This window comes from Rhineura floridana, chromosome 18 (assembly GCF_030035675.1).
Source record: "Rhineura floridana isolate rRhiFlo1 chromosome 18, rRhiFlo1.hap2, whole genome shotgun sequence".
Taxonomy (NCBI): Eukaryota; Metazoa; Chordata; class Lepidosauria; order Squamata; family Rhineuridae; genus Rhineura; species Rhineura floridana.
This window is the reverse complement of record NC_084497.1, coordinates 8,739,465-8,758,848: the sequence shown is the minus strand read 5'-3', so window position 1 is coordinate 8,758,848 and position 19,384 is coordinate 8,739,465. Positions and strand designations below refer to the sequence as shown.

The window sequence follows — 19,384 nt, the reverse complement described above, 5'->3', positions numbered from 1 at the left end:
AAGCAGGCTTTGTTTATTTGTGTGCTCACTTCTTTATGCCAGCCTTTGCCAACCTGGCACCCTCAAGATATCTTGGACTACAACTCCCATCAGCCTGGGAGTTGTAGGCTGAGACACCTGGAATGCAACAGCGCAGGTGGATTTTTACTCTGATTTATACGCTACATTTATTATTTATATATGCCTTATGTACACGAGGCAGCTGATATAAAATCAATACAATTTAAAAAAAAAAAAAGCGAAAGCAAAAAACAAACTCACAGTCAAAACCGATGGCAGTTCAAATTAAAGACCAGTTGTAAAAAGTAACGTATAACATAAAGTTCTGAAGAGAAATAAAAGTCTGCATTAAAAAAGGCCTCTTCCAATGCAACTGTTCTGGTGGGAGGAAGCTGCAGTGATGTAATCTTGCACCCAGGGGATTTATGGAATAAAAATGATGTCCGGGATCAGGGCAACCATGCTTTGAGCCAAATGTTACCTCTGGAGGGAAATTTGGCTTGGTTTTTAGCTAAAGGTGATTCTGAATTTGGAGGTTTGTCAAAAAAAATATAAAACGTTGCCTAACAAACTTCTACCTGGCTGGAGACTCAGATTCTATGATGCTGGTCAGCGCTGGACCAAAGCTAGTTAGGGATGAGTATTGCCTGCTTGTGCCTTACTGGCTCAACCTGTATAAATAAACTGGTTTGGGTTTACCCCCCCCCGCAAGAGCCGCCACAAGGAGCAGGTTGCGCAGGTGGGATCCAAGCATCCATACCATCAATTATGGTCCCAAAGACACAACCAAGCCCTCTAGAGTTCCCTTGAGCAATCTTTCCCAGCAAACACCAAATAAGAAAGCGCCACCTGACCCACTTTCAAAAACGTACATTTATCTTCCTCGCTGAGCTTGCGCATTTAGCAAACATTTCCTCGAGCGTTAGCCAAACACCACGACTGCCTGCAGTGACAGTTTGCTGCCCTCTTCACACCCCCACAGTGATGCACATAAATTTCCAACCACAAACGCTTAGCCACTGGGTGGTTAGATGGCTGTTGCAATCACGCACCTTATAAAAGCATACATGTTCATTGGAGAAAAACATGGAAGGCTGGGTACCGATTTTTCTGCCTACCACCTTTTCCCTCAGACAATCTTTCCTAGCCCTGCCCGGTGATGCTGCCAGGGATTGAGCTTGGGTGCCATCCCACTTAGCTCTGGGGCTTCCCCATAAGGTAATGTAAGATGCTAGTCCTCATGGTTGTGAATAAAATGCTGGTTTTAAATAGGAGCCTAGGAAGCTGCCAAGTTATACCAAGTCAGTCCCATTGGCGCCATCTAGATCTGTACTGAGTGGCAACAGCTCTCCAGGGCTTCAGGCAGGGGATCTTTCCATTGAGGATTAAACCAGGGGTCTTCTGCATGCACAGTGGATGCTCTACCGCTGGGCTACGGCCTTCTTCCTGCCTGTGGGAAAGGACAAAATTGCACTCTCTCCCCATTCCGCACACAAAGGATGACTGGCCTGGTCTTGTGTCAACTGGGGGTGCCGAGCAGGACATGAGGCCCGCTCAGCTTTGTTCTCTAACAGAGAGCAAGAGAGTGGCTCAGGGGGAATGGTGGGGGGCGGCTACCACTGCCCCCCATCACTTGCCACAAGAGGTGGCCAGCTGATTCTGCTTTATGGTTAGGGATGGATCATCTGTCAATTTTGCTTCTCTCTGTTTCCCATTCTTCAAATCTTAAATTTGTGTTTCCACTTCCCTGCAGCAATTTGAGATTAAAAAAAAAAACACGCATGAAAATTATCCAGCATTTTAGTGTGAATTTCTCCCAATAAACACCTTTTTGTATATAATTTTGACTAAGGGCACACTCTTTTTTTTTTTGCAGGCAATTTATCTTAATAGAATGCATTTTTGTACAGTAGGGCCCCACTCATACGGCAGGTAAGGTTCCAGACCCTCGCCGAAAAGTGAAAACCGCCCGAAAGTGGATCAGCTGTAGTGCGGGGGTCTGGAACCTACCGCTGATCGCGCCGGAGGAGGAGAAAATCAGCTGTAGCATGCTACAGCCGATCTTCACGATCAGCTGGAGTGCGGGAGTCTGATCGCCCCGAGGAGGAGAAGATCAGCTGGAGTGCACTGCAGCTGATCTTCCCCTCCTCCGGCGCGATCAGATCGAGCGCAGGAGCCTGATCGTGCCAGAAGAGGAGGTCAGCTATAGCGCTCTACAGCTGATCTTCCCCTCCTCCGGCGAGATCAGCTGGAGAGCGGGGAGCTCCAGACCCCCCTCCAGCTGATCGCCCCGCTGGTGCCGTATTAGCGGAACGCCGAGAAGCGGGGCGCCGAGAAGCGGCGCCCTACTGTATGTTATTTTCACCAATGTATTCATTTTCTGCATTTTTCCCCCTAATACGTGCAATTTTGTGAACACTGCTTGGCTGGAGAGCTGCATCGCAAAATTCAGACATGTGTGAATTTCAAAGGCTGGCTGTGTTTTGCTGCTCACGTTGTTTCAGATTTGTTAAAGTGGAAATTTGTTAAATTTGATGGGAAATCTGAACTGAATCAAATTTCTCCTCCATTTACTCACGGCCGGACCAGCCTTTTAGTGGGAAAGAACTGGATAAGGGAAAGATTTCTAGCTCAGTGGCAGAACATCTGCCTTGAGGTTTCACACACACACACATCTGGGCAATCAAGAGGCAAAGAGGCATTATTACAATTCAGGGGCACATTCCAAGGTGCAGAGCAGTGCTATTAACATGGGGAGTAGCATGGGGACAGTTCTGAGGGCCGGATAGAGGGGACTGGAGGAATTATAGACTAGTAGAGTTGGAAGGGACCTCTAAGGCCATCTAGTCCAGCCCCCTGCTCAATCCAACTTAAATCATTCTTTACAGGTGGCTGGCCAGCTGCCTCTGGAATGCCTCAAGGGTTGGACAGCTCACTACCTCCCTATTTGGCCCTCAGAATTGAGATTTTCCTACTTCTGTAATTGGAAATTTATTCTCCCTATAAGCATAATAGAAATGGCTGCTAGTTTAGGTCGCTTTAGACAAATTATGGAAAGATAACTCTTATCAATGGCTGAGTGGATCCTCCATGCTCAGGGGTAGTCTACCTCTAATGGCAAAGAGGGAGGGCTGTTGCCTTCATGCCCTGCTTGCGAGGCTTCCCCAGAGGCATCCGACTGGGCAGTCATTGTCTGAACTGTGCCAGATTGGAAGGGCCCTTTTGGCCTGATCCCACAAGGCAGTTCACACCAAGAAACAAAAGGGTATTCACAAAATCAGCCCAGGGCCTTGGGATTTCTGCAAAGCACATTTGGATTTGCTTCAGGAGGATGAAACCTCACACAAACACACACCCCAAATGGTTTTGCAGTTCGAGTGCAGCATGTGTTGGAAGCCGTAGTTTGCAGCCACATTCTCTCAGCGAGTCTCCGACACGTACGAGCAGGGACCATCTGCTGGCTCTTGAGTCACGCCCATTGGCGGCTTCACTTCCTGCCACAACTTCCTGCTGTAAATGACGTAGGATGCTTTTGCCACCACCTCCTCCTCCTTCAAGAGGCCCCCTTGTCTTCTGGGATTGGACGACGATGCAAGCACATGGATGAAAGGATGCTGTAAATTGGTGGATGTAACTCGGGCCAGGTGATGGCTGTGATGGGCTAGTGGATCATGTGCCCCGTTCTGTGGGCAGGGTCTCCTTCACCCTGGTCACACCACTCTGTCCACCTGTTCTTAGTCAGTGCAAGAGGCATGAGGACCCCCCCCCCATGCTGTACTTTTTGTTCCAGCGAAGACAGGTCCCATGTCACGCAAACGTTTTGTCATTGGAGAAAATCCATGACCCAGTTTATCCACTGGCACGCAGGCAGGCAAAAAACCCTGAGCGTGCAAAAATAGCAAAATGAATCATAAAGGTTATCAATATAATGAGGGATGGAGAAATTCCATCCAGTTTGCATTTTGACACGAAGCTGCTCAATTTGCACTTTCCACAACAGCCTGTGGATCGAAGCACGGCTCTCTTTCGAGATTTGCGCTTCTCCGAATTTTGCAAGGCCCAAAATGTGTAGAAAAATGAGTATATGAAGGGAAAGTGTGCGTACGAATGCAGTTATCGGTGACCTTGACATATAAAAATGTATTTTTGTTGTGGTCATATGCCTTCAAGTCAATGACCCGGCTACGACCCTGTCTGGGCCGTATCTACCCTCCTTTGGTAACCTCTAAGTTAGATTACTGCACGGCTGCCTTTGAAGACAGTACCGAAACTGCAGCTTGTGCAGAACTCAGCAGCCAGGCTGCTCACTGTAGCAAGACGGTTTGAGCACATAACACCAATTCTGGCACAACTGCACGGGCTGCCAATTAGTTTCCAGGCTCAATTCAAAGTGCTGCTTTTGACCTATAAAGCCTTACACAGCTCAGGACCCCAAGACCTCAAGGGCCGCCTCTCCCTATATGTACCAGCCCAGACCCTGCGCTCGGCATTGGAGGCCCTTCTTTGTGTGGGGCAGAGAACAGACCTTCGTAGTGGTGGCCCCACATTTGTGGAACGGCCTGGTGCCATCATTATCCATCTTTAAACGACAGGCCAAATCCTTTCTCTTCTCTCAGGCATTTGCTTCTTGTTAACTTGGGAAGGCTTTTGAGGGGCTACTGTTGTGTAGCCTTCCTAAGAAGGATTGCTGCATTGCCTTTATGAACTGTTTTGCTTTTAACTTAGATATATATATCTTTTACTTTTTAAATTTTTTATGAACTCTCACTTTGAATGCGCATACATGTGTAGAAAAGGAACATAACAAATTTAATTTAAAAAAAAACATAGTATGTTAGCGAGAATTGCTTGCCAAAATGTGCATATTAGCCAAAATCGCATACAAGGATGGGGTGTAGCTGGAGAAACACTCAATAAAAGGCTGACCAGTTTTCACAAGGACTTTAAAAACTTCACAAATGGGTGAGGAACATAAGCCTGGGGAAATGAAATGGGCAGATTTGTCTGTCTTTACAATCAGTACAACCAACCACATCAAACAGAAGGCTAAAAGTTTGTAGCCAGTTAATGGACGGATGGTTACCCCCTGACGCAGGGACTGGGTCAGTCCTGTCCTCCCATTTCCCATCAATCTTGGCAGCTGCAATTTTTTAAAGAGAAATGACCCAGCCCCATGCCCTATTAATGATGCAAATGATCTAGACTGATTGTTGGATCAGTGGGCAAAGGATGATAATCCCCCTCCACAGCTGAAAGCACCGACAGCTGAGGAAGGGTCTTGTGTGTCCTTGGTGTGGGTGCAAGAGTGGGTGGGTGTGAGAGTAGGCGGGACCTCGCCCAGTTTTGGGCACACTCACCACTGGCATGTTTCCTTCCCCATCAAAACAAAGCATTAGCCACTCCTGAATGAAGCAGTCTGGTTAACTGATACTGACAAAACTACCATCCTCAAATAATTGTTTTGCTTTTTTTAAGTACTCATTAAAAGTACTGCAGAGACAGATCACCAGGACTGCTGGGATTTTGATCTGATCCAATGCCATATTCATAAGATTCTCCTTGGAGGAAAAGTGGGACATAAATGCAATATATAAATAAAGAAAAATAAAGAACAAAAGCAATTATTCAAAATAAAAAATGATTAAATTTTTTTAATGGGTCTCCTCTGAGTCAAACTTAGCAGGCCACAACCCAAGATGTATCCTATAATTAGGTGGTTCTGACGCTTTTCCCACCACAGAGCCCTTGAACATGTCTTAGAGGACCACTTAATGATCCCCCTGCCTTCCAGTTGTACCAGGTGGGATGTGATGTGCTTGAGAGATACTGTATGGTTTTCAGTTGTATTTTTTGATGCTTTGCTAGCTTGTTATATTGTAGGCGACACACAAATTAAATATTATTATTATTATTATTATTATTATTTACGGTATTGAAATTCATAGAATTATATAGAATTCAATCTGTAAGTGTTTTTCACAAACATGCCATAGACCACCTGAACGCAGCTCATTGGTGGTACCCCTGCGATACAGGGATGTGTGTGCGTCCAGGGAGTCTTAAACCCTTTACTTTTTTGGGAGCCAGGTCCCAGCACAGTCCCAAGCATCCTAGGAGCCAATCAGCATGAAAGGGGAGCATGTTGGCAACTGAAAAGTGTCTTCTAACATGTTTCCTTGTTTCCTGCTGAGTTAAAGGAAGGAAGTCACCACAGAGAAGGCTCTTCTCAGTAGCTAACACACTACCCTTTCATGCTGATTGGAATGTCTGTTGTTGTGGGAAAAGGCATTAACAAGGACAGAGAAGCAGAAAGCAGTATTCAAACCTGGCCAGATTGTTGTTATTTATCACATTTATACCCCGCCTTTCTTTTCATGATAGAAACCCAAGGCGGGTTACATATGGTTCCCAGGCGGTCTCCCATCCAGGCACTGACCAGGTGCTGGCCTCTTGTGCCTTCAGACCATAGCCTGGGACCCAGACTATAAACTTAGAAAGGGTGTTGCTGTGAGCTGACGTGGCTGTAACTGTCATGAAGGGGCCCTGCACATCTGAATTTGCCACTACAGTGAGTGTGTGTGTTGGCCACAGTCAGTTCGAAAGCTGCCTACCTAATAGGCCGGTATCGATTCGAGTTTGTTCTTTGTCCACTGACCGAATGGTTTTGTCCCCTCGCCCAAGATGTTGATATGAATATTGATGATTTTGAAAGGAAATATCGATAAAATTATTGTTCACAATATCAATAATTTAGAGGTCGTTGGTTTTTTTTTTTTTTTTTAAACCGTTTTCGAAAACAGCTGCATAAAAACCCGATCCACAACGCAATAGCGAATTAATGGAAAACTGAGTACCAAATCCAGATTGGGGGAATTCTAGCACATCCCTAATATATTTGCATTTGCATTATTCAAAGCACAAACCAGCACTATGGCTACTATTAATACATGGGTCCTCCTGTTTCCTAGACGTTTCCTAAGCAGCCTATGAGCACCGTCTGGGTGGAGCCAGGAACTCTTGCGAGATGCCCAACCCTGCAGCCCACTTGCCCTTCTACTATGGCAGCATCTCCCGCGCGGATGCAGAAGAGCACCTCAAACTGGGCGGGATGTCTGACGGCCTCTTCCTGCTCCGCCAGTGCCTACGGAGCCTGGGGGGCTACGTCCTCTCCATCGTCTACAAACTGCAGTTCTACCACTACTCCATTGAGCGGCAGATGAATGGCACCTTCGCCATTCCTGGGGGGAAAGCACACTGTGGCCCCGAGGAACTCTGCGAGTTTTATTCGAAGGATGCCGACGGGCTGTGCTGCCCTCTCCGGAAGCCTTGCAACCGTCCCAGCAGCCTGGAGCCTCAGCCGGGGATCTTCGACAATGTCCGGGAGAACATGGTGCGCGAGTATATCCGGCAGACGTGGAAGCTGGAGGTATGGGTGGAATTTGGGCTTTTCTTATAGAGCCATAGATGGAAGGGTTCTTTGAGGCCATCTAGTCCAGCCCTCCACTCAGGATCTGCAATGCAGGATTCTTGCAACCATAGCATTCTTGACAGAAGGCCGCCCAACCTCTGCTTAATAGGTTTGAACCTATAAAGCCTTTCACAGATCAGGACCCCGATCAGGACCTATGAAGGCTTACGTGGATGAGGACCACCTCTCCTCACCTGAACCAACTGAGGCCCTGCATTCATTATCAGAGGTTGTTCTCTGTCTGCATGGGTGGGTGGGGGGTTTACACAAGAATGGACCTTCTCAGTGGTGGCTGCCTGTTTGTGGAATGCTCTCCCTAGGGAGGCCCACCTGGTGCCATCATTGTCTGTTTTTTCATGCCAGGCAAAAACATTCCTTATCTCCCAGGCCATTGGGCCTCATTGTTCTGCTTATCATTTAGTGGCATTGAGTTGGATCTGCTCTTTTCTATATATTATTGGTGAGCATTTTAGGCTGTTCTTATTCCTGTTTTTAATGGTTTTTTTATTTCCTTTGAGATCATTTTTTTTGGGGGGGGAAGCAAAATAATAGTAATAATCACCTCCAGTCTGTTCCACTGTCAAACACTCTTACCCCTAGGGAATTCCTCCCTAATATTTAGCCAAACTTTTCTTCCCTGCGATTCCCAGCCTGGAGCAACAGAGAATGAGTCTGCTTCAGCATCTGCGTGACAATTTTTCAGATACTTGAAGGCAGCCATGAGCTTGGAAAAGTTACTTTTTTGAACTACAACTCTCATCAGCCCAATCCAGCGGCCATGCTGGCTGGGGCTGATGGGAGTTGTAGTTCAAAAAAGTAACTTTTCCAAGCTCGGGCCATGCCTCCCCATAATCTCCTCTTCTCCAGGCCAATTAAATCAAAACCCATATTTTATGTATGTATGTATTTATTTATTTACCAATAGCCTTGTACCTAGCATTGCTTGGGAATGCTGATAGACCAAAAAAAAAAAAAAGGCTACCATTTTGACAGGTTCGGTCAGCCATCTTGATTCAAAATGGCGGCCAACTGTATTGAAACATTGCTGAAAACCTGTTCCTCGATCTCAGGAACCATCGTGCCAAACTGGGTTAAGATATTTTAAAGAGGTGTCTGAGAACAGAAGGACAAAGAACTTTCCAAAGTGTAGACATAGATGTTGCCAAATGTGTTTGGCGTTTCTGCTGTTCTTTAGCAAGACTGGATTCATTATAAGATTCCAGTTTTTTTAATTTGTTTTAAAGGAATGCCTTATGACCAGTTGACCAAACATTCTATGGAGTGGAGCTAAAGGATATGTGTTAAAGGGTGGAGGCCTTTAAACAGTGCCCTTAGCGTGACAAGAGACCGTCCCTCTTTTCCAATTAGGCAGTAAAAGGTTCTTTGCATTTATACCAACCCTGGCCAATCTAGAGATTTGATACTGTCTGTCAGCCGCACATGAGGTGGCATTGTTGATACGTCCCTTGATTCCATGGGGCTAAGCTCCAGAACGGATCCCTGGAACAATTTACATAGTTCATCAGACCATAGCTTAGTACTCCAGGGTAGCTGTGGTAGGCCAAAGGTTCATTGAGTCCGGCACCCTGGTTCCCAAATGCCTCTGTGATACCTTTGAACCTTGAGGTTCAGTTTCCATTGCCTGTGTCCATCCAGAGCTGGTATGGTAGGCTGAAAATACCCCCACCAGGCACAGCCCATTTTGAGAATTTAAATCATTCCCCGAGAGGTAAAAGACACACATTCTTTCTCTCTCCCCCTTCCCTTTTTGCTTCTTTGTAGGGAGACCCCCTCGAGCAGGCAATCATAAGCCAAGCCCCCCAGGTGGAGAAGCTCCTGGCCACCACAGCACACGAGAAGATGGGTTGGTACCACGGCTCCATCTCCCGGGAGCAAGCAGAGAGCCGCCTGTACTCGGGTTCACAGCCTGATGGGAAATTCTTGTAAGGATGTCATTGCTAGGCCAACATTCCCCATTTGTCATGGGGCTGCTGTCACCTTCCTATGTCCCTGCATTTCTGCATTCAGGACACTTATCTGCCTGGCTTTGCCGATTTAGGGCACATATCCACCTGCACAAAGGACCTGGAATGGAGTGGGTCTGAAAGGCTAGGTCAGGAAGCTGGCATTTTAATGACCTTCAACAGGGGTGGGGAACCTTTGGCCCTCGAGCCTTAATAGGCCCTGCCAGCCCTCCCCCAAATCTGGCCATGCCCACCTGCCTGCCCTTAGGGATGTCAAGAGGCATTTCCATTCTGACCTGTCTTTTTTGCAATTGATGCAGAAACTGAACAAAAGAGGTAAGGTACACATTTAATTTCCGGAATTAAAAATAGATCCTTTAATATAAATATTATATAGAACTTTAAAACCAGCATAAAACTCACTAGCAAATCTCTACATAGACCTTCAAATCAATGTCCATAATTCAAAGAATTAAAATACCATTTTTTTCCTATTGGCGTATATTTCCATTGACATCACATGGTCCTCATAGGCACGCTGCTGGGATTTCAACTGAATTTCAATTATCAGTCCCCATTTATGACAGAAATATGAAAGGTGTATTCTTATCAGTTGAGACCTCTGTCCAAACATGTTGGGCCATATTTTTAATTTTATTATGTACGTGCATTGATCTGGAGTTGTATGTCGAAGTTTACTAGTGAGTTTATGCTGGTCTGATGGTTCTATAAGATATTTACGTTAAATTATGTTCTATTTTTAATTCTGTGCATTCAATGTGTACCTTAAATTTTTTTGTTAAGAGCATTCTGTTCAGGTTGATTTAATTCTTACAGTGTTTGCTGCAGTTCAATTTCTGCCAAATACCAAGCGATTCATCTCGCTGTCTGCCATTTAACATTATGCAATTATTAACCCCCTCTGAATACCGCTTACCATGAAAACCCTATTCATCGGGTTGCCATAAGTCAGAATCGACTTGAAGGCAGTCCATTTCCATTTTCCAATTATTGATGGAAGTTAAGAATTTATCATCATGAAGGATGCCATTATTACCACCATTTGTTGCAGTGTAAAGAAATGAACAAAACAAGGTGTCTTTGTTTTTAAAAAGTCATTAATTACATACTGGTTGTGGAATTTTTTTAAAAAACCCCGCACAATAATGTTGTGAGCAGGTATTGATTGCATTTGCTGGATCGATACCAAGCATATTCACTGGATTGATTTGCGATTTATTCGCTAGGTTGATTTATGCAAACTGCAGCAATTTCCACTTCAAAAGGAATTCTCCAAATGCCTACCTCTCCCCCCCCCCAATATTAGATGATATAAAGTGTGGGACAGGAAAAGACCTGTCTTTGACAGGGGCTTTAGTGAGACCCAATGATCAGCTGATCACCTGTGCTTTGCAGATTAAAAAAAAGTCACCGGCTGTCATGATGATGTCAGTGGGTTGACAGGTAGGTGGCCCCACCCACCTGTCACACTTGGCCCAAGCATGGCATCACCCTGGGGCATTGTGAGGGATTGAAATAGCAGCCCCACAGCATTGTGGGAAATGTTAATGGCAGCGTTAGGTCATGATGCGGGATGCTGCTGTCAGCAAAACCTCCTGGAGATCACCAGTGTAGGAGGGCCCCCAACCACAGGGAATTTGCTCAAGAGCCCCCCCCCCAAATTAACTGCATTTCAGTCTTTGTTTTCAGAACTGCATCGGCTTCCTGATTTTAGTTGCTACATGTGTGCCCGCTAGGGTTAAGGGAAAAATTCAGTTCAGTTCACATTTTAAGGAAAACCTAATTCACTGGCACTTTCTGAAACTATAGGCAAAGCAAAACACAGCCAATCCTTTGAAATTCACAGGTTTCCAAATTTTGCAATGGAATTCTCCAGCCAAATAGTGCCTACACTGTGGTAGAGTATGCATAAAAATGTGCATTTTTATGTGCATGTAAAAATAATATTTTTAAAATGCATTATATTCAGGAATAGTTGCTTTGCAAAAAAAAAAAAAAGTATATTAGGCAAAATCACATACAGACGCTAACATTAGGAGAAATCTGCCCCCAAATGCTGATGGGTTTCATGAAGACTTCAAAAATAAATCAAAATAAATCACAAACTGATATGGCAATTTGGAGAGCTGAACATATTGTTGGAAGAGTGAGAAATTGAGAGAAGCCAAAACAAACAGGGTTGCCCATCCTAATGCCAGGCCCCCTTTGTAGAAACATCGGTGCATCTGACCACACCCGTTCTTCTCTCCAGGCTGCGAGAAAAGAAGGAAAAAGGGTCTTATGCGCTATCCCTCATCTATGGCAAGACAGTTTACCACTACCGGATAGGGCAGGACAAAGCAGGGAAATATTCCATGGAAGATGGAACAAAGTTTGATACGCTGTGGCAGGTGGGTTGGTTTTGTGTGTGTCTGAGTGTTTTTTTGTGTTAGGGATGGGATCTGTTGGCCGGTTCGAAAGCATCCCATCAACCGACCTGGCCTGCATCGATTTAAGTTTGTTCTGTATCCGCGAGTCGCTGCTTTTATCAATCTGTGTTTTCTTTTCGCTCGGAAAAAATATTAATATTGACATTTTTAAATATCGATATTTTGAAGGAAATATTGATAAACTATCATTGCTTTCAAAAGAAAAGCCGTGGAAATTCACTGCATGGAAATCCGATCCTTAGCAATTGAGAATAAGCAAATTAATTGAAAATTCTGTACCAAATTTGAATTGGGCGGAATTCTAGCACATCCCTAATATGTGTGTATTAAGACCCTCCTCCTTCTAGAATGCATACATTTAAATGAAGCGGTCAAATTCAGAAGTGCAGCCATGCCTCCTAAGATTATAGAATAATCTGGCCAGGTTTGAATCCTGCTGTCCGCTCCTCTCTCACGGTCACATTTTGACTGCCCTTTTCCACTGTCAGAGAATTAGCTTGAATCAGCTTGAATTACTGAACTTAGTGCCCACACATTTATCTCCTGCTGCTACCAAACTGTTTTATGATGTAGATGGGATGCTATCAACAGGATTCCATGTTTCTTCTTCTGCAGTTACAGAATTCTCACTCTGCACAACGAGGGGTGTAGTCCTCCAGGGTCTTGGGCAGGTCTTAGACCCTTTACTTTTTTGGGAGCATGTCCATTCCTGCTGATTGGAGCCAATCAGAGTGAAAGGAGGTGAGTTAGCCACTGAGAAGACTCTTCTCAGTAGCTAACACACTCCCCTTTCACGCTGATTGGCTCCTGGGAATGTCTGTTGTCATGGAAGAAGGCATTAACAATGATCTCATTCTCCATCCAGCAGCAAAAAAGAGGAGGGGAGAGGGTGTGGCTGTGACTATCATGAAGGGATCCTGCTCTTCTGAATTTGCCACTTCACTACTCTCCACAACTTAGTTTTTTGAAGTAGAAACTAAAACAAACTCCTTTCACTCTGATGGCTTCAGTCAGCAGGTTGGAAGGTCTCAAATTCAATCCCTAATGGCATCTCCAGGCAGGGCTGGGAATGTCCCCTGCCTAAAACCCCAGAGAGCTGCTGCCGGTCAGAGTAGATAGTACTGAGCTAGATGTACCAATGGTCTGATTCAGTATAAAGCAGGTGGCTCTTTAAATCAGCCCTTCTTTCAGGAATATGAGGACTGGAATCTTACTTTGGCTTTAGTGGAAGGGCCATAGCTCAGTGGGAGAGCACCTGCTTTGCATGCAGAAGGCCCCGGGTTCAATCCGCGGCAACTCCAGGCAGGAAAAGACTCTCTGCAGTGTCAGGGTCAACAATCCTGAATTAGAAGGATTCATGGACAGAGTCGGCGTAAGGCAGCTCCCTAGCCTCTGGCTCCACCCCCCACTGCCATGTGGCCCTGGAAGGCTGCCCGGAAGGGAATATGGCCCTCAGGCTGAAAATGGTTCCCCAACCCCTGTGGAGTAACGCTTTCCCTAATGATTCCTGGTAAGCTCGGTAGCAGGGTTTATTATTTCACCTCAATATCTCTGAGGAAATCTTGGGACGCAAGCAAAGCTTAATGCTCTTTCTTTGCCTTATAACCCCCCTCCCCCTAATAAACCTCTGCACACTCCCCCCAGCTTGTAGAGTATCTCAAACTGAAACCAGATGGCATGATCTATTATTTGAAGGAGAGCACCCCAAATCCTGACACACCAACAGGTGAGTGAGATTCCTAACGTTCCTATATAAATCAGCCCTGCATTCATGACCATGAGGACTGGAAGCTTAGCTTTGTTTGGTGGTGGGGAGGGGGCAAGGAGGACCATAACTTGGTCTGGCCCAGGCCCAGGCACCTCGTTGGCCACTGTGAGGATGCTGGACTAGATGGGCCACTGGCCTGATCCAGCAGGCTCTTCTTATGTTGTTATGTTCTTATGAGGCAGTGTCCTAGGCTCATCGCTTGCAGACATAACCTAAGCAAACTCTTTCCTTCCCAATTTCCAGCAGCCATGGCACCTTCCCCTCCAGCTCACCCTTCCGCATATGTAAGTATGGCAAATGCCCCCCATTTGGGTCTCTTTGAAAAAGCCTTTCCTCGCATGGTCCCTGCCAGGTAGCCCCTTTCTGGGTTGGCTTAAGGATTTGGCAGCCACGTATGGCTTGGGCAAGAGATCCACAGTGGCTTTGCACCCTTCATCAACTGCCAGGGAAGTCCTGATAAATTGTTCCATGTAACCACTTTTAAGGGTGCCAGAGGAAGGGGTGGCACTCTCTCATCATACGGGGCTCAGCCACAAAGCTCACGGGGAGACCTCGGCCAAATTGCGTCCTCCGAGCCTAACCTACCTCACCGGGTTGTTGTGAATATAAAATTCGTTTATTTTAAGCTTTTAAAAAAAGCGGAAAAGAGCTTCCAGAGTGGCTTACAATTGTTTTATTTTAAAATTTATATACTGCTTGATTGTAAAAAAAAAAAATAGAAACCCTCTAAAGTGTTTTGAAAATGGACTGCCTTCAAGTCGATCCCGACTCATGGCGACCCTATGAATAGGGTTTTCATGGTAAGCAGTATGCAGAGGGGGTTTACCTCTGAGGCTGAGAGGCAGTGACTGGCCCAAGGTCCCCCAGTGAGCTTCATGGCTGTGTGGGGATTCGAACCCTGATCTCCCAAGTCGCAGTCCAACACTCTACGCCACACTGGATCTCTAAAGTGGTTTACGAAAGACATGCAAAATTATCAATCAAATGATCAGAAGACAGTCCCTGTCCCCAGACTTACCATAAGCACTAGTTCTTAGTTAACGATGGACAGCTTGATCAGATCCTTAACCGAGCCGATGGCGATGCCTGTGGGTGTGTTCTGTGCTGAAGTTTCTCTCTGCTCCCTGCTAGACCCCACGGAGACTCATGTCACAAAATTCCGACGGTTACACACCCGAACCTATAGGTGAGTACTACTCCTTTGAAAAGGGGGGAAAATATATCCAACGCTGACAGTGTATTTTTATATACTTACTAAGAAACTGAAGTTAATTGTTTAGATATCATTTTGCTTTGTACATCGCCTAGAGAGGTTGGATGGTCAGCCAGATAGGCGATTAACAAATTCAATCAATAAATAAAAGTTATATATATTAAAAAAACATGGCACAGTCTATGTCAGCGATTGGTGTTGGGGCCCAGGACAGGGCAGAATTGTGCTTCTGTCCCATTAGCGCCACCCTGTGGCCAGTTGTGGTACGACAAGGTTTTGTTTCACCCCTGCAAAAAGGATGTTTGCAATTTTGCAAGAGCATTTAGGGGCTAATGTGCTGTGCTGATTTTTTTTTTAAAAAAATGCTAAAGGAAGAAAGAAAACCATAGTTTCCTCTTTGGCTTTGGATATTTTAGCAGGCACTCCTCCCCGGATTTTCAAATATGCCTTTATACCAATAAGGGCTAGAAACTTGATAGATATAGATGATATTCTCAGGGCTAGAAACTTGATACATGCATGAGTTTCTCCAAAGCCTGCATGAAGGGGTCAAAGCCACACTCACAGACAAAAGGAAGGACTTCTTCATACAGCTATGTGTTAAACAACAGAGCTGCCTGCCGCAAGAGATAGTGAGGGCCACTAACTTGGAAGGCTTTAAAAGAGGATTAGGCAAATTCCTAGAGAAGGATGAGGCCATCAGCGGCTGCCAGACATGATGGCTAAATTCACCGTTCACTGTCGGAGGCTGGATGTTATGTTACGTTTTATTCCTGGTCCGCCTTTCGGCCAAATAGGCCCCCAAATAAAAACAATACAATTTACAAAAAAAGAAAATTAAACTAACAAAACGCTAACATTTCTAAACAACAAGAGCACAAAACCAAAAGCATTCATCTTCCTGGTGAAAGGCAGTCCCCAGAAAAATGTCACTAAGAGCAGGGGGGGGGCAAGGCAGGTGGAAAAGCTTGCCCCTTGATGGTCCCGGCACAGTCTCGCCCCTGCAGCAGGATGACTCTGAATACCAGTTGCTGTAAATCACAAGAGGGGAGAGTTGCTGTGGTGCTCAGGCCCTGCCTTGTGGGCTTCTAAACGGGACATCTGGTTGGCCATGGTTCAGACAGGAGGCTGGACTAGATGGGTCCCCTTTGGCCTGACCCAGCAGGACTCTTATAGACCAAGACGTAGCGATGGCCAGCAATTTGGAAGGCTCTAAAAGAGGATTAGATACAATCATGGAGGAAAAGACGATCCATGGCTACCTGACTCCTCGAAGAGTCGAGCGGGAAAGGACCCGTAAAGCCATCAAGTCCAACCCCCTGCCCAATGCAGAAATCCAAATTAAAGCATCCCTGGCAGTTAGGATGGCTATGCTCTGCCTCCGCTGTTGGAGGCAAATGCCCCAGAGTACCAGTTGATGGGAATAATTTTTGCATGTGAGATCTGCAACCAATTGTTGCAGTGTTCCAGCCAGCCAGTCATCTTCCAGGATACACCATTCCATGCCCCAGATTTTTCTATGAAGAAGTCTGTCCTGAATCTCCCAGCATTCAGCTTCATCGGATGTCCACAAGTTTTGTGTTATGAGAGAGGGAGAGGGAGAGAGGGAGAGAGGGAGGAAAGCTTTTCTCTATCCACTTTCTCCATGCTGTTTGCAATTTTATAGGGTTTTGAAAGCAACAAACAGAACTACACTCAAGCTTGCTCTGGATTCCTATAAGGATTCCATTAATCACCTAATATATATATATGAATATATTTATATATGCGTATATATATATATAAGCGGAATGCAGAAATATAACTGGTCTGTTAAGACTGGTTATTGAAAGAATAATGTTTATTACTACAAAGTCATACAAGCTGAAGCAGCCATGTGGCTTCCACTCAGAGAGACATGACTAATGAACTGAGGACAAAGGCAGGAGGGGAAGGGAGGAAGGGGAGGAGCAGACCCCGCAAAAGCAACTAACACATTAGAGGAGGAATCAGCAGAGGGTAGACTAGATTGCTTTCTGGCTATGCCCCCCCCCAACTAGTTCAGGTCACTTGAAACATGCATTGGGGCTTTACTCCCAACAACTTCATCAAATGACAAATTGGTCCCAAAGTTCAAGAGAACTTAAGGGACCTTCTGGATCAGACCCCAAATCCATGTTTTATCCCACATTCTGTTTCTACCAGTGTCCAGCTGTGAGGTGTGTAAGCAGGCTTCCAAAGGGGCAGACGTCCCTTGCTATGGAATTCCAACCTTTGGTGGCCAGCTGTATAGACTACCACTATTCATGGAGGCTCCATAGAAAAGGCCAGTGGATACCTTGAACAGAGGCTGTTTTAGAGCCAGGGAGAGTGATGAAATTTGGACCGGTACGATGAACTATCAGCCCACAGTGATTGTCATACCTTAATGTCTCGGGGATGGGAGCAGGTGCCGGGAAGAAGGGCCGGATCCTGCCCATGGACACATCCTGCTACGAGAGCCCGTACAGCGATCCTGAAGAGCTGAAGGACAAGAAGCTGTTCCTGAAGAGGAGCAGCCTGATCATCGAAGATGTGGACCTGGGGGCAGGCAATTTTGGCTGCGTCAAGAAAGGCGTTTACAAAATGAGGAAGTAAGTTGGTGACCCGGCGGTGTGTTCAACCACAGGAACAGAGGGTACTGCCTTATACCGAGTCAGACCTCCTGGTTGATCTAGCTCAGTATCGTCAGCTCTGACTGGCAGCGGCTCTCCAGGGTTTCTGGCAGAGAGTCTTTCTAAGCCCTACCTGGAGAAGCCATCGGCGATTGAACCTGGACCTTCTGCATGCAAGTCAGGCGCTCTACCACTGAACTACAGCCCTTTCTTTAAACATCAAGTAAGATTCCAGTCCTCGTGGTTCTGAAAAAAAGGCCTGCTTTGAAAATAGGAACGTAGGAAGCTGCCTTCTACTGCATCAGACTGTTGGTCCATCTAGCTCAGTATTGTCCACACTGACTGGAAGCTGCTCTCCAGGGTTTTAGGCAGGGAGTCTTTCCCCAGCTCTGCCTGGAGATGCCATCAGGGTCAGGGTTGAACCTGAGACCTTCTGCATGCAATGCAGATGCTTGGCGACTGAGCCGCAGCCCTTCCCCAAAGTATAAAGTAAGACTCTAGTCCTCATCCTTGTGAATAAAGGGCTGATTTAACATAAGAACATAGGAAGCTACACTTTATTGAGCCAGACCATTGGTCCATCTAGGTTCAGTACTGTTTACACTGGCTGGCAGCGGCTCTCCTGCCTGGAAATGCCAGGGACTGGACTGGGGACCTTCTGGATGCAAATCAGATGGTCTGTCACTGAGTTACAGCCACTTCCCTGCACAAACGTCTGGTGCTGCCTTTTAAAAAATAGGCTTGATTGTCACAAGAGGGGGCACGGCAGGTTTTGCCAGTCAGTTCCTGTTTTGTGGTTCCATTCACCCCACCGAGGTGGCAAGTTGCCAAGAGACAAATGTGTGTGGCTAGAAATTAGGGATAGATGGATCTCGTTTCTCTCAACTTTTTCCTATCTTAAATTCGGTCCTCCTCATTTCTGGAGCAATTTGTGAATTTCTTTTTCCCCCTTTTTTTTAAATCCTCATGAAAATTCTTCACCTTTTCAGTGTGAATTTCTCCTAATACATTTTTGTATGCAGGTTTGACTAAGGTACCCATTTTGGCCAGCAATTTCTTCTAGTATCACACAGTACTGCATGTTATTTTCACTAATATATTAATTTTTATGCCCTCATTCCCCCTAATATATACATTTGATCAAATTTGATCAATTCGGCTTGAAATGCAAACTGAATCTAATTTCTCAGTATGTATGGACTGCCTTCAAGTCAATTCTGGCTTATGGCGACCCTATGACTAGGGTTTTCATGAGCCTGAGAGGCAGCGACTGGCCCAAGGTCACCCAGTGAGCTTCATGGCTATGCGGGGATTCGGACCCTGGTCTCCCAGGTCGTAGTCCAACACCTTAACCACGACACCATCCCTAATAGAAATACCAAATGTCAAGCATCTGACCTGACACAGGGCAGGGATGGGGACCCTTTGGTCCTCCAGTTGTTGCTGGACACCAACTCTTATCACCTTGACTGTTGGTCATGCTGGCTGCTGGGGGTCGTAGTGCAGCAACATTTGGAGGGGGGCAGGTTTCCCCATTCCTGATCTAAGAAGAGGCATTCCCCTCTCTCAGGAAGGAACGCCTCTTCTAAATAGAGGCATTCTTCCATCTCATGTCACTTCAGAGAGGTGGCCTCATTCCTTGCTGCCATAATTGCTGCTTCTCTCCCTCCCAGGAAGCACATCGATGTGGCCATCAAAATCCTGAAGAGCGGCAATGAAAAAGCAGGCAGAGATGAAATGATGAAAGAGGCCCAGCTCATGCACCAGCTCGACAACCCTTACATTGTCCGCATGATCGGCGTCTGCGAGGCGGAGGCTCTGATGCTGGTGATGGAGATGGCCTCCGCAGGGTCGCTCAACAAGTTCTTGTATTCCAAAAGGTGAGCCG

General features: G+C 45.9%; 1 protein-coding gene across 2 annotated transcripts in view; it reads left to right on the top strand.

Annotated features, from left to right (window-relative positions):
* LOC133372329 (tyrosine-protein kinase ZAP-70) overlaps positions 1 to 19,384 on the top strand; it is a 31,641-nt gene that overhangs the window by 3,263 nt on the left and 8,994 nt on the right. The window contains exons 2-9 of one of the 2 annotated variants that reach the window (XM_061600760.1): positions 6,969 to 7,426; positions 9,251 to 9,411; positions 11,705 to 11,843; positions 13,527 to 13,608; positions 13,897 to 13,934; positions 14,782 to 14,836; positions 17,292 to 17,475; positions 19,170 to 19,376. In XM_061600760.1, coding sequence (XP_061456744.1) covers positions 7,025 to 7,426; positions 9,251 to 9,411; positions 11,705 to 11,843; positions 13,527 to 13,608; positions 13,897 to 13,934; positions 14,782 to 14,836; positions 17,292 to 17,475; positions 19,170 to 19,376 — 1,268 coding nt within the window. In that variant the 5' untranslated portion in view covers positions 6,969 to 7,024. Of the gene's footprint in view, positions 1 to 6,968; positions 7,427 to 9,250; positions 9,412 to 11,704; positions 11,844 to 13,526; positions 13,609 to 13,893; positions 13,935 to 14,781; positions 14,837 to 17,291; positions 17,476 to 19,169; positions 19,377 to 19,384 lie in introns of both variants that reach the window. The other variant, XM_061600759.1, reaches the window with a different exon arrangement.